Genomic DNA, 14,521 nt, shown 5'->3' with positions numbered 1-14,521 from the left:
TTTCATTACGTGAAAGGACACAATGCTAATAGGAATAGTATGTATGTATTGCATTTTGCGAGCTGTCTTTAGTCTGTCACTTGTAATTGAAGTGTTTCCTTTTCCTTATTCTCTACATCCTCTTCCTAACTGTTTTCGGCGTTCTATTGTCCTTTCCTTCCTTTGTCTCTTCCCCCTCCTCACTCACAAAACACACCCATAGACACATAACAAGAGGTAGATCCAGAATTTGAATTTTATAAATTCAAAAAAAAAAAAATCACTAAACCAACTAAACGTTTGACTTTTTTTTTTGGTTTCCACCTAGTGTCCGATGTTTGTATTGGGGCTCGAGTAAATTTGGATTCACATCGAGAAGTCCCACATTGGGGGATAAAGAGCTCCCTAACAATGGCGACTCCATACTCAGGAAAACTCGAACCAAGACCTCTGGTTAAGGATAAAAGAGTACATGTCACTCCATCATAACCCTTGTTGATGGTTCAAATTTTGAGTTAGTGCATTTGAATTTTAATGTCAATGCATTTTGAAAGATCTTTTAGCACATATATAAAGTGTAAGTCAAAGTTATTGAGTTCTTAACTTTGCATCCGTCCTTGCTACTTCTTAATCCAAAATAAGCATTGTTTAAAATTTTCGTGCATCCGTTAAAACTTTAATAAGAGTTATTTGACTAAATTATGTCCCCTATTTAATCTAGTAAATAATCATGGAAAGACTCCTTAGCAAATTATTATAGTATAGATCATTTTTTTGCAAGGATAGATTTGAAAAAATAATTAATAAATTCTTAGTTTTCTAAAGCTACAATTATATTTGGACCAAATTTATCCGGCTAAGACAATATTTATCATGGACAAGAGGGGGTGCAATACTCTTGTTTATCATTTTATATAACAATGTTTGACTGAACAAAAAATTTAAGAATAAAAAAAAAGACAGACTTTTACTATATACTAAAAGTACCTTTGAAGTTTCTGATCCTAAATACATCACAACCATGTAAGATCATCTCATCAAGGATATAAAAAAAAAATTAAAAAAATTCAAATTTAGAAAGATCCTATTCTTTTTTATTAAAAAAAGGCTAAAAAGAAAAAGAAAAAAAGCCTCATATAAAAGGGGACATAGGGAGTATATGGCCCTCACAATATATATATGTCTTGCTAGAGAAATAAAAAAAGAAAGAGAAAGAGAGAGGACATACTAAATAGAAGGAAATGGCAAGGGATGTAAGGCAAGTGGTGGCTGGATTACTAACAGGTTCTATGCTTATAATGCTTTGCAACATGGTTAAAAGAGACCATTTTGATCCTATTTATGTGGTAAGTATAAACCCTTAATTAGTTTCATTAGTCTCGCCTTTTAACTTTTTTTTTTTATGATATTTAGAACTTCTTCATTTATGTGTACTAGTGTTGTTCGAGCTATAATGTTGTGGTAGATGATTGAATAAAACCATACTTTCAAGACTCAATCTTGAACCTTTTTTTTTTTTGGAGCTGAATTCAGCTTGAGTACTTGAAAATGAATATTTATTTAATGTATGATTTCACACCTCCAAATACAAAAAGAGATACAAGATGATCGCAATCAGAAATCAAAAGAAGAAGAAGAAGATGAAGATGCTGATGATGATGAGGAGGAGGTTTCCATGAGTTTCAAGAACTTGGCTGAAGAGAAGTAACTAGAATATATGAATTTCTTTTCTAACTATCGGGGGTTGTGGTTGGATAGAAAAAATTCCTTCATTCTTAACCGGATGTCTTGAGTTCAAGTTCTGAGAATGATAAAAATCATGGTAGAAAATATTTTCCGCTTTAATGAGCTTTAGACGTGCGAATCCGGATTAATCAGGACCGTAAAGAGAAGTCGGGAGGGGAAAAAAGAACTTTTGACTAGGTGACACTTTGCTTTTTACAGTTAACCGTTAAAAATTGTGCACCAATTCTAGTTGGCAAGCTAGTGTTCATGATGTTAGCACTGCCATCTAAGAAATTAAATAAAATATGACTATGCTTGAGGCTCTCATAAAAAATAAAATAAAAAAGCAAACAAAACAAAAAGGAAAGAAAAACAAGAAATAGACTAATTTTAGGCAGCAAGCCTTTGCACGTATTCTTTAGAGTCTAATTATCTTGCTCTTTCACGTATCTATAATTTGTCTTCTCAAATCTACCAGTAACCATATAGTAATTGCTTTTCTCTTTTTACTGAGTAATATCAAATGTGAACTAAATTTAAAACTTGATTGTATAATTGAAGAGTCTTTTTTTTTTTCAGCTTCATATTGAATTATATGCATACCTAAAAGTCCAGTGAAATGAAGCTTTTGAAATGGATGTTCTCCACATATTTTATGATAAATAGATTTACTTTAACGTACTACACTTGTTTTAGAGTATATATAACGCTATCCTTCTAAAAGAAATACATAGTTCTTTTCCCTCATTTTTTATCATATACGTTTTCTAACTCGTGAACTTTTTCTTTTCTTTTTTCCTTTTAAATGGCCAAAATTTCTGAAGTATTTTTGGAAATCAAAATAAAGTAGGGAACTTCTTTCAAACGCTTACTTATGTACATGAAGGGTTTCACAAAAGAAAAATAATTTATGAACAAATTAAATCAATTGTCTTCAAAGTCAATGCCCTTAATTATCTTATTGAAGACTACTTAGTACTGATTCAATTATATATTACATTATATCTAAATGATAGTGCAAATGAAATTTTACACAATCGGTGCAATTTAACCTACTATGAAAGGTTATCTTATTTTTCAGATTACTACTATTGATAATGGATATACAGTTATCTTTATTTACCTTTAAAGTAATCTAATAGTGTAACCTTTTTTACTCTACAGGTATATAAAAATTAGACCTTAAAATTTGCTTATTCTTTTGATCTTGAAGCATATCCAAATATTCAAGTTAAACCTGATTTGTTATTTTTTCGTGTTTCCTTTAATTCACATGATTTAATTAAGTTATTGGAATGAATTTTGTTATAGGAAAACCTTTCAGTGCAATATGATTTGATTAAAGTTTCAAAGCAAAGCCTTGTTAAACTCTCAGACACAAATGGAGGACTTTGGAGGGATAACCTTTCCCTAAAACCTTGTTGGAGGAAGCCATTATCAAGTAAGTTCAGCTTAATTATTTTACTAGCACCAAAAAAAAAAAAAAAAAAAAACAGTAAAAAAGGAAAAATTACGCTCTATGTCTACTGGAAAAGAATATTTACCCAGTTTAGCCCATTTTTTCCTTACACCGCTTATATACTATTATACAAGGTGGACACATTGTTTACGTAAGTGGGTAATGTTGTATAATGTTTGTAAAATATTGATATTGTTTGGAAAAAAAGAAGTTGGTTATGCGAATGTAAACTAAAAATTTGGCTATGTAGGTGCAGTTTGTTTGGTTGTATATTTTTGTAAAAATCCCGAAAAAAAAGGGAAAGGAAGCAATAAAAAAGGAAAAAATTAAACCCATAAGATAAAGTTGGGCATTTTAACCATCTGTCACTATTTGAAAAGTGACAAAGTCATAATCCTTTCAATTTTAACTTCTTCTTTTTTTCTTGTTATTTTAATTTCAGCAAATGAAGAGCAAGCAAAAGGCTACATCTTCTTTACGCTAATAGACAACCCTGAAGATCATGTTACACAGGTACTTTTTTTCATCTTTCTTTTTATGAGCAGGCAAAAAAGTTTTACATATCAAATTCATTTGCACTTTTGTCCCTATTTTGTGCTGGACTTTAATTTTTGTCCTTCAAATGGGCTGGTCTTTAATTTTTGATCTTCAAAAATCGAACTTATGCCTAAAGGGGTATAAATTATGCATTATAATATCCATAAGTTATGTCAGTATCCTTAAGAACTTATGCCCCTATAGACATAAGTTTGATTTTGAAAGACAAAATTAAAGACCAGGCCATTTGAAGGACAAAAATTAAAGACCGGTCCATTTGAAGGACAAGCCGTGCAATTAATTGTTATATAATTGGGGTGATTGTCTATAGAAAATAAAATTGATGACTTGTAAAATAAAATAAATTACTTTTTATAATATGTTTATATGGGGGTGGGAAGCCAGAGCTTTGTCTATGGGTTCGACAAAACCCGGTTATTTTGGCTTACATCTTATGTTTGTGTTTAGAAATTAACTTAATATGTATAGATAATTTTAAGAACTCAATAAATTGTGGTTTCTAGTTCAGAACCCATAAATTTAATTTTTTAGCCCCGTCTCTAAAATACATACATTAATGTTATGCATATTTTTATAAAAATAAATTTACGTATATAAGCTAAATCCTTTTCATTTTTTTTCAATCCCTTTGTGTTGTTGCTTCTTTCTTGTTTTGGTTGTTTCCTAAGAGTTATTCTACAAGGTTGTCATTCTAGTGTTTAGACACCAAATTGAAAAACTCTATCACAAAGGAAAAAAATTAGGAAGACTTCGCTAAAAATAAAAAAAACAAGAAAATATAAATAATATTTTTTATTTTGGGGGGTGGGGGGGGGGGGGGGGTCATTTGTTAAGAAAAAGGGAATCCACGTGTCACCTAGCTGGCATCATTTCTCTTTTTTTTCTTATTGTGGTTTCATTTATGTGATAGGAGTATATATTTTGACTAGGCAAAATACTTTTAATAAAGATTTCAAGTTATACCTATTATTAGTATAAGAAAATTTTATATTATTGGATTATATTTACTTGTTGTAGCAAGTGGTTTATTTATTTTTAAAATTATAAATCTCATATTTTAAGAAGGGTTATCTATAAATATTTTTTGAATGAATGAGATTTTTATTTTTTTTACACTGTTGATAGACATAACTTAAAGTCTTTAAAATGTGTTGACATATGACTTTACGAACACAGATGGAGCTAGTGTAAAAATTTGTTTGCATCTAATGTTTAAACTAACTCGATAAATATAAGACACGTGTCTTTAAATATACTCTTATCATAAAATAATAGTTAATTAATATACATTTTCATCTTAATTTATAATTTAACTATGATAAATTAACATAATTTAACGTGAACATCGAGATAAATTCAAGGAAGATTTGCATATGAAATGAGGTCTGTTTGGTTCACATGACACCTTTCTATAAATAATACTAGTAATTAGAGATATGTTTTAGGCCCATAACTTAGATCATGCATCCAATATATGCATTTCAGATTGCTGATGCAGTGGTTGTGGCCAAATACCTTGGAGCAACTCTAGTCCTTCCTGAAATAAGAGGAACCAAAAGAGGCAATAAGAGGTAAATTAGTCATTTACATTCTTTTTTCTTTGGAAAATTATTCTATTCATTAGCAATTCAATAACATGAATGAAGAAAAGGAAAAATAAAAAGTTATATATAAGGTAAATGAAAGATTTTACAAATCAACTAAATTTATTTTTGTAATTGAATGAGTCTTCATAAGGAATTTTTTAAAAATAGGTGATTTAGAAATGCATGAAAAAGTTGTACAGAATTGAAAGAAAATTTCCTTTCAAGTTGATGAAGATTTACTTAATGAATCTCACTCAATGTCTAATCTTGGTTGAAAAGGATGTTTTTTTCCCTTTTATTCATAAGCCATGTTGTTCGGACTCTTTAAAAATGTTGTAGTATCTGTGTCGAATGCTTCAGAAATGTATTACTTTTAGAGAATCCGACACATACCCCTTAAGATTTTTGAAAAGTCCGAACAATATAATTTATAAGTCATAACTTAAATTAAATGTTTAATGCTCATGTGGTTCTTCTATTATATGTGGTCTATATTTGATTAACTTGACAAAAACACTTTAGGCAATTTGGTGATATTTATGACATAGAGAGATTCAACACAAGTTTAAATGGCACAGTTCAAGTTGTCAAAGATCCACCATTGGAAGCATCAAATGTAAACATCACTAACATAAAGGTGCCTTTCATGGTGACCAAAGACTTCATTACATCCAAAATTCAGCCAATATTCAATTCCAAAGGGAATTTAATGCTTTCAACAGACATGTCATCTTCAACTATGGCAAAAGCCAAAGAGATCATAAAAAAAGACAATGTAAAGAGAACTCCATCAATGGACCCTAATGCATGCTTAGCAATATTTGGGAGTCTTGAGTTGCAACAAGAGTTAAATCAATTGGTTAGCACAATGGTTGGGACACTAAGAAGTTTGAGTTATAAAACAAATGGACAATTTGTTGCTGTGGACTTGAAGGTTGAATCTTTGGCAAGTATGTGTAAAGGAAATGTGATGAAAAGTAAGCACTGTTTTGATGCCAAAGAGATTGGTGAGTTCTTGAAGAAGATTGGTTTTCAAAGGCATGCCACTATTTACTTGACTCAAAGTGGATGGCATAGCAGCCTTGATGATTTCAGGAAGATGTTCCCCAATAGCTTCACCAAGGTAACATCTCTATCTGTGCACATTTGTCTATATATTTATTACTTTCTTAGTTTTATTTTATTTGGCGATGTTTGACTTAGAACGGAAATTAAGAAGAAAAACTGACTTCTAACAAAAATTACCTAGAGAACTTGTGATTTACATCTTAAACATGTCATGATATTTCTTTTTTTTTATAAGAGCATATCATTACGGGTAAATACGTCAAGAAGTCTAAAGTTAAAGAGTTTCCAAATACAGAGTTGTGTAATTCTTTCTGAAACAGACTAAGAGTGACTTATAAGATGGAACAGAGAGGGTAACTAATGCTATTTTATACTTTCTTAACGTTATTTTATATTACGATGTTTGACTGACAATGGAATTTTAAGAAGACTAACTTTCGGTACATACTAAAAGTACCTAGAGAACTTGTTGTCTAGATCCTAAACATGCCATAACATTTCTATGGTTATACGAACATGTCATTAAGGTAAGATGGAAAGTTTAAAGTTAAAGAGTTCCTCGAATATAGAGTAAGAGTTGTGTCACTGTATTTGAAACAGACTAAGAGTGTCATGTAAAATGGGGCAGGGAGATTAACTAATAAACCTAGGAGGTTGAAGAATTATTAATTTTAGAAATGTTGATTATCTTGTTTCTAAGTGTACATTAGTTTCTTGATTATTTAACAACTCTGTTATTTTATGCACTTGCAACAGGATGCAATAATCCCTGCATATGAAAGGGCTAAGTACCAGATCACAAAAGATTCTGAGTTTGAGAAAGTTATTGACTTCCAAATTTGTACACAAGCTGATGTTTTTGTACCAACAATCTCCAACATGTTCTACACTAATGTTGTGGCAAAGAGAATTGCCTCAGGAAAGACAGAGGTACTTGATCCAACACAAAAAGGTTCTTCTTCATCTGCTTCTGCTGTGGACTATGTCTCTCCATACATCTCTAAGAAATCACACTGGGCTTATTCATGCTTTTGTTGATGATCAGTCATATAAGTGTAAGCAAATTGTGTCTAGTTTTCTTTAATTCAACATGTGAGAAAATTGTAGATTAGTCTAAGTCCAACAGAAATAATAAATATGATGATATAGTAGCTATCAGAAGGGTGTTTAGAAAATGTAAATCTTGTAGTTTTCAACGTCTTATACACAAGTGTTGATGATTCCTTTTGTTTGTTTTCCTATGTTTATTCAGATTGTTGTAATACTCAACTTTTAAGCCAAAAAGTACTGAATTGTGTACCTTGAGAAATATGCCTCTAAGGTAATTTGTTGAGAACTCTGCTGGCAATGAGTTTGTGGAAAAACGTGAACGGAGATTGGATTGATGATAAAATATAATTACGGATCGCGAACAATGCTTTGGCTGATGTTGAAGAAACAAAATTCTTGGTTCAGTTCTCCATCTTAATGATTTTTTTTGATCAAGTCCATCTTAATGACAGAAAATGGGATTAATCAAATTCTACTAAGTCTGACTCATAGGATTATTTATCAAATTAAATGACTTTGGGTTATCAAATGATTGATTAACCAAAAGCAATTTTCTTAGAATACTTATTTCACATTCATAAAAACCATCTAATGACTTTTGAGTTCAATTCATCGTGTTTAGAAGAAAGATGGATATTTCTTTACTCATTTTCAGACAATCACTTGTTCACAAACTTCATGTAGGAAAATCTATTACTACCAGGCAAGAAAATGACGGTGAGTTTAATTTCTCAGAAGCATGTTCAACAATCACAAATCTTGTAGCTTTGAATGATTACAAGTTTTGATGATTTCACTGTTTATTCAGATGGTAGTAACAATTTTTAAGCTAAAAAAAGTAAGTACTGAATTGTGGGTCTATGATTGTGATATTGTGAAAATGTTCCTTCTATCCATTCAAATTTCAACATGTTGTAATTTAACAGAGCACATATAGACAAAGAACATCCTACATGAAGTGTTAAAGCTAAATAAGCAGCAATATATATATATATATATATATATATATATATATAATTTTTTATAACTTTGGTTTTCGGGTCAAATTGCGCGCACCTCGACTAGTTCCACGGGTACCATTACCTCCCAAAAACATAAGTATCCAGTAACTCTATCCATCAAGACTTGAATAGATAGAAAGAAAACCATATAGTGTTTTTGCTTCTACTGAAATTTGAACCGAAAACCTTAGACCATTAAACCTTACCGTTGGATGCATAAGAAGCAATTGTTTCTTGTCCATCCTAACATGAGTTCTATTACAATTTCATCACAATATAAAGAAGAAAGCACCTGCAGCAAGCAATATCACCAATCATTACTAACAATTCATTGCCAAGTTTACACTTGGTATAGTAAAGTAAAGTTTAAACTTTTATAGACTGATATTAAAAAATTCGCATCTCTCCTTGAAATTTGTTGCTTGATAAATCAATACTAGTCTAAAGCTGTGATGATTCTATCAAACAGCATAACTTGACCTTCCAATGTTAACTCGTGTATAACAATGTATATTTGTGTATATACTAACATTTATATAGGAAATCCATGGATATTCAACTGGTATACACAGTTATACAACATATATGATAGAGAAGGGTTTGAATTGTATGCCTTCAGGTAGTGCATATTCAATGATTAGTAATATATAATCAATGTGCACCCGTATATAACAGTGTATATAAGGTGTTTAATTAGGAAAAACAAAAGATTACATCGGGAATAGGTGTTTACAGGCTTGAGAAATGCAAAAGTAAAAAAGTAAGTAATATTGAATGAGATTTAGCTTCCCAAAATACAACGCAACCATATGGTGGTTAGTCCAGATATAAATAATTATTGGACTATTTTACTTATACAAAGTTACTCTTGGTGGTACATTTCTGTAAAGTTCTCTTTATTCTAATTATCAGTCCTAAAGGTAACTATTTGGTATTCCCTCCGTTCTAATTTTTGTGATGGTTTTTTCTGGGCATAGAGTATGAAAAAGAAAAAAAGATTTTTAAACTTATGATAAAAAATAAACTGTAGATATTTATAAATTATCCCATTCAGGATAAAATAGGCAATTTATATTAAATTGTTATTAAATATTAAAAGATATTTTCTAAAACAACGAAAGAATGTCACATAAATTAGAACGACGAAAGTATTAGGGAAAATTTCATAAATGACTAACTTGGAAGCCTTATTTATGCATTTTAGCTACATTTTACCTATTTACATGACGTTGCAAACATATAGCAAAACTCAGCACTTGTTACTTATTGTATTCGCGTCGCCATATTCATGAATACAGTCATTAAAATTTATTGAATTTTGTATTCAATTTAAATGCATTCAACTCAACTGTATTCATTATACTTTTACAATGTATTCACTTTATTATATTTAATCGGTTGTATACAAAACGCAGAATTTTGCACTAAAAAAGTTAACGAATACACTCAAAAATTAAATACAAAGAAATAAATTCACTCTATTCATTTGGATACAAGAAATAAAATTAACGAATACACTCAAAAACAGAATACAAGAAAATAAAATGGACAAAACACTGAATTGTATGCAAAAAAAAAATGAATACACTAAAAAGGAAACATGATTTTCCATATCCGGCACCGAAATCTGACCGGAAAAGTCATCGTCAGCCAGATTCCAGCAAAGCAAAATCTGACCAGAACTGAGTATATCCGGTCAGATTCAGCCAAGATCTAACCAGATCTAACCTTCAAAAGCCACCATCGGCCAGTTCGCCGTCAACAACAACAAGTTTCGCTGTCGGCCAGTTCGCCGTCAACAACAACAACACCGTCGGCCAGTTTCGCCGTTAGCAAAATCATTCTCGAATAAAATCTTATAATTATTAATAAAATTATGAATTTTCTAAATAAATGGTATTTTTAAAGTCAAATAGCAAGTTGGAGATGCCATATATTCAGTTATGAGAAGGTTTATGAGAAGAAGGGATGCCAACTGGATGAGAAGGTTGAAAATTGAAAATTGTCTAACTGTTCCTCGCTGGAGAAGACGGCGCTGGAAGCTCCTCGCGGGAGCAGTGGGTAGGGGGGTGGGGAGAGGGGAGAAAGAGAGATGAGAGGCTTAGGTTGGAAGTGAATAATATGATATGGGGTATTCTACTTTGTATATATATATGTAACTAGAAGTTGTATTTAACATATTATAATTAGTTATGAGATGTAATTATTTTAAACTATAGCTACTAAATATAAATATGTAGTAGAGTTAATTATGTCATGTAGTTATTCCAAAGTATTATTACAAACCTAAAGGAGTAGCTTTTGTGGGCCTCCTTGTCCAAGTTTGCCTATCTTCTTGGGCTAGAATAACCCATACGAATTGTGGTAGATCGCTTCTTCAAGAACTTAAGAGTTTTTTTGCGCGAAATGTCCTTCAGAAGGACTGGTCTTTAATTTTTGTCCCTCAAATTGGTGGTCTTTAATTTTTGTCCTTCACTAAAAGTCTTCTGGTTCCGGATTCGAACTTCCGCTCTGTCAGAATTTAAAAAAAATAAAAAAATCGCAAGGCAATAAGTTGGGTTTCAAAGCCAGAGTTTCAAACTTTGCCTTCAGGCAAAAAAAAAAAAAAAAAAAACTTTACTGAAATTTTGCAAACCTCTGCCTTAAGAACCTGGGTTCAAACCCCGGACCTCGGGATATTAAGCGAATGGCAAAAATTAAAGACCACCAATTTGAGGGATAAAAATTAAAGACCACCCCAGCGAAGGACATTCCTGCAAACTACCCCAAGAACTATCCAACGTCAAACTTTTTTTTTTCTTTTTTTCTTTTTTTGGAGTGTTTGGCGAAGTTCTTTTTATTTTACTGTATGTCCATAATAAATTTATGGATTTGTCTCTATTCCCTTTTTTATTAAGTAGTTACGTTCTCCAAACTGAAAAGTCTACGCGTTTGTTTTGAAAAATTGTAAACGCATTATGAAGAGAGAAAAAGGAAAAAGGTTTTCTGTAAGAGAAATGATGAAAGCATAAGAATCAATACACAATTTAATAATAATAGTCCAAAAAGAGAAAAAAACAATTATTGAAAATTAGATAAACGCATGCATAAACATGGTAGGGATGAACTTAGGTATTTTGGTTATGACACAAATTATCCATCGAAAAGGCACCCAAAACACACACGCAATACAAAAACATATTCCTTTCATGAGTATATAAATGAATGAGAAAAATGTGAAAGTATGGCCAAATTAAGCAAACGTCTACTCAATCACTTGATATACCATGCAAATACCAAATCTTTGGCCGTTTATTAACAGACTCGAATTTAAGATCCTTCTTTCTAAGTTCAAGGTTCTGAATTAAATTATAAATGAATGAAAAAATGTGAAGTCGGACCCAAATTAAGCAAATGTCTATTCAATCACGTAATAATACCATACAAATACCAAATCCTTGGCCGTTTGGAAATTAAGGTGGATTTAAGATCTAATCTTTATAGGTTCAAGGTTGCGTATTACTATTGTGTGTGTATGGGTTTGCTTGATCGATATAATTCCGATCTAAATTAGTCCGATCAATGATTTTCAAAAGCCGAATGCCTAAAGAAAAAGGAAAAGACTTAAGGAACAGTGCAAACTACCATGTGAAGCATGAAAACAATCAATTGCGGAGACTATTTTGATGTCTCCTCCTTCCACACGTCTTCCATTTCACATCTAACCAATAATATCAAAAAACTCCAAAAGAAAAATTCTGAGGGTGTTGATGAAAAAATAAATCAAAATTGTGATCTTTCCTTTTTTATTCAGTGTATCCAAAGAGAGCAAAAATTAGAATTTTTATCTTATATTATGTAGTCGAATGATCACCAAGGGACAGAAACGCTAACTAAGGTTTTCCACATCTACTCATAAGTAAGGCATATCTTTTGTCTTTACAAACTTTATTATTCCCAACTATGTGCTCTATTAGTACATTTCCATAACACGTTGAGGAGGTACAATTATTGTATATATGTCAAGAAAAAAAGTCAAACAAACACGTTTGGTTGGTAAAAAAATATCTTTTTTTTTAACCCTCGCCAACAAGGTGAAAATTCATGTAGCCAACCAATTGAGCTACTAAGATTCCCCTATAAATCTGTCCCATCACCTTAATGCCCTCACTTGAGTGACAAACTTGCACTACCAAGCTCGGTCAATTAGATTCAGAATTATCAGGTTAAAAGATGTCCAGCGTAATACAGTGAGAATTCTCCACAACAGTTTCTATAACAATATTTCACTATAACAATCACGTTTTATGTAGAACCAATCTTTCATGTTATGGTATATTATATGTTCTCTATAATAGTATATCGCTATAGCAATAAAAAAATACCGAGACAAACCCTGCTATTATAGAAAGATTTGACTGCAATATGGAAAACTGTAGAAACTATACAATCTTGACTTATTCCATTCATTCACCAAGAGAGAATATATATAGGATACAATCTTGAACCCTAGTGAAACAAGGAAACTAAGATCCTAGTGAAACAAGGAAACTAACTAATATATGGTAATTATCTCCCTACAAATATGCTACCAAATAATATCAAATAATATAAAGATATTATATCGCAATACCCCCCCCCCCCCCTCAAGTTGGAGCATGGGAATCAATAATGCCCAACTTGGAAAGCAAGAAGTCAAACTGAGTTTTGCGGAGAGCTTTGGTAAAAATGTCTGCCAATTGTGAAGATGTTGAAACGTGTGACGGAGAAATCAAACCTTCATTAATTGCATCACAAACAAAGTGACAATCTACCTCAATGTGCTTTGTTCGTTCATGGAAAACCGGATTTTTTGCGATGTGCAAAGCGGACTGACTATCACAAAACAATTTGATCGCCTTGGGATGTTGTATACCTAAACTCAACAACAGACCTCTCAGCCACTTCAACTCACAAGTGACCGCAGCCATGGACCTGTATTCAGCCTCTGCATAAGATCTAGAAACTGTGTGTTGCTTCTTTGTCTTTCAAGAGATGGGAGATTGACCTAGAAATACTAGCCAACCTGACAACGAACGACGAGTAAGCGGATAAGACTCCCAATTAGAATCACACCATTCCTGCAAAGTCAACTCACTGTCGGCACGTAACAAAATACCCTGTCCTGGTGTGCCTTTCAAATAACGGACCACTCGTAAGGCCGCTTCCCAATGTTCAATCTGGGGTTCTTGCATGAATTGAGACAAAATATGAACAGAATATGCCAAGTCCGGTCGAGTGACCCCCAAATAAATCAAACGCCCGACTAATCTACGGTAAACCTCCGGATTCGACAACAAATCTCCATTTGCAAGGCCAAGTTTATGATTTTGCTCAATAGGGAACCTACTTGGCTTTGCACCTAACAATCCTGCTTCAGAGATAATATCAAGAGTATACTTGCGTTGACACAAAAACAACCCTGATGAACTACGAGCTACTTCAATACCCAAAAACTATTTGAGAGACCCAAGGTCTTTCATTTTGAAACAATCACTCAAATAGGCTTTGAAAGTTGCAAGTGCAGCGAAATCATTCCCAGAAATAATAAGATCATCAACATAAACCAAGATATTAATGTGAATATTCCCTCTAGTAAATGTAAAAAGAGAATAATCAGAATAAGATTGAAGGAAACCGTACCCTTTCAAAGCAGTCACCACTTTTGCAAACCAACATCTAGGGGCCTGTTTCAACCCATACAGCGATTTGCGCAAACGACACACCAACGTAGGATCTGGACTTTCAAACCCGGGAGGGAGCTTCATATACACCTCCTCATCAAGGTCACCATGTAAAAAGGCATTATGAACATCCATTTGGTGAAGTTCCCAATTTTTGGATGCTGCAATGGCTAGGAAGGCTCGAACAGTAGTCATCTTGGCGACCAGAGCAAAAGTTTCATTGTAGTCAATCTCCGCTTGTTGATGATTTCCCAACACAACCAAGCGCGATTTGAGCCGTTCCACATCTCCATTTGACAAAAACTTGGTCTTGTACACCCACTGATTACCAAGTGCTTTCTTACCGGGAGGAAGATGTTCCAAAGTCCATGTACCATTGTTTTCCAATGCACG

At 32.4% G+C, this 14,521-nt stretch overlaps 1 protein-coding gene across 1 annotated transcript; it reads left to right on the top strand.

Moving 5' to 3' along the window:
• Positions 1–1,146: 1,146 nt before the first annotated feature.
• On the top strand, positions 1,147–7,684 carry LOC132603180 (protein MANNAN SYNTHESIS-RELATED 1-like). The gene is made up of 6 exons (XM_060316109.1): positions 1,147–1,325; positions 3,016–3,145; positions 3,606–3,676; positions 5,207–5,292; positions 5,830–6,430; positions 7,132–7,684. The coding sequence occupies exons 1-6, from the start codon at positions 1,221–1,223 to the stop codon at positions 7,411–7,413; spliced, it is 1,275 nt and encodes a 424-aa protein (XP_060172092.1). The 5' UTR covers positions 1,147–1,220; the 3' UTR covers positions 7,414–7,684.
• Positions 7,685–14,521: the final 6,837 nt, after the last annotated feature.

This window comes from Lycium barbarum, chromosome 7, assembly GCF_019175385.1.
Source record: "Lycium barbarum isolate Lr01 chromosome 7, ASM1917538v2, whole genome shotgun sequence".
Taxonomy (NCBI): Eukaryota; Viridiplantae; Streptophyta; class Magnoliopsida; order Solanales; family Solanaceae; genus Lycium; species Lycium barbarum.
Note: the sequence above shows the minus strand (reverse complement) of the source record. Positions and strands in the feature narration are given on the sequence as shown.

Coding starts and splice junctions, on each gene's coding strand:
- LOC132603180 (XM_060316109.1), top strand. CDS start 1,221: ATGGCAAGGGATGTAAGGCAAGTGGTGGCTGGATTACTAACAGGTTCT. Junction 3,146..3,605: donor TTGGAGGAAGCCATTATCAA/GTAAGTTCAGCT, acceptor TTTTAATTTCAG/CAAATGAAGAGCAAGCAAAA. Junction 5,293..5,829: donor ACCAAAAGAGGCAATAAGAG/GTAAATTAGTCA, acceptor AAAACACTTTAG/GCAATTTGGTGATATTTATG.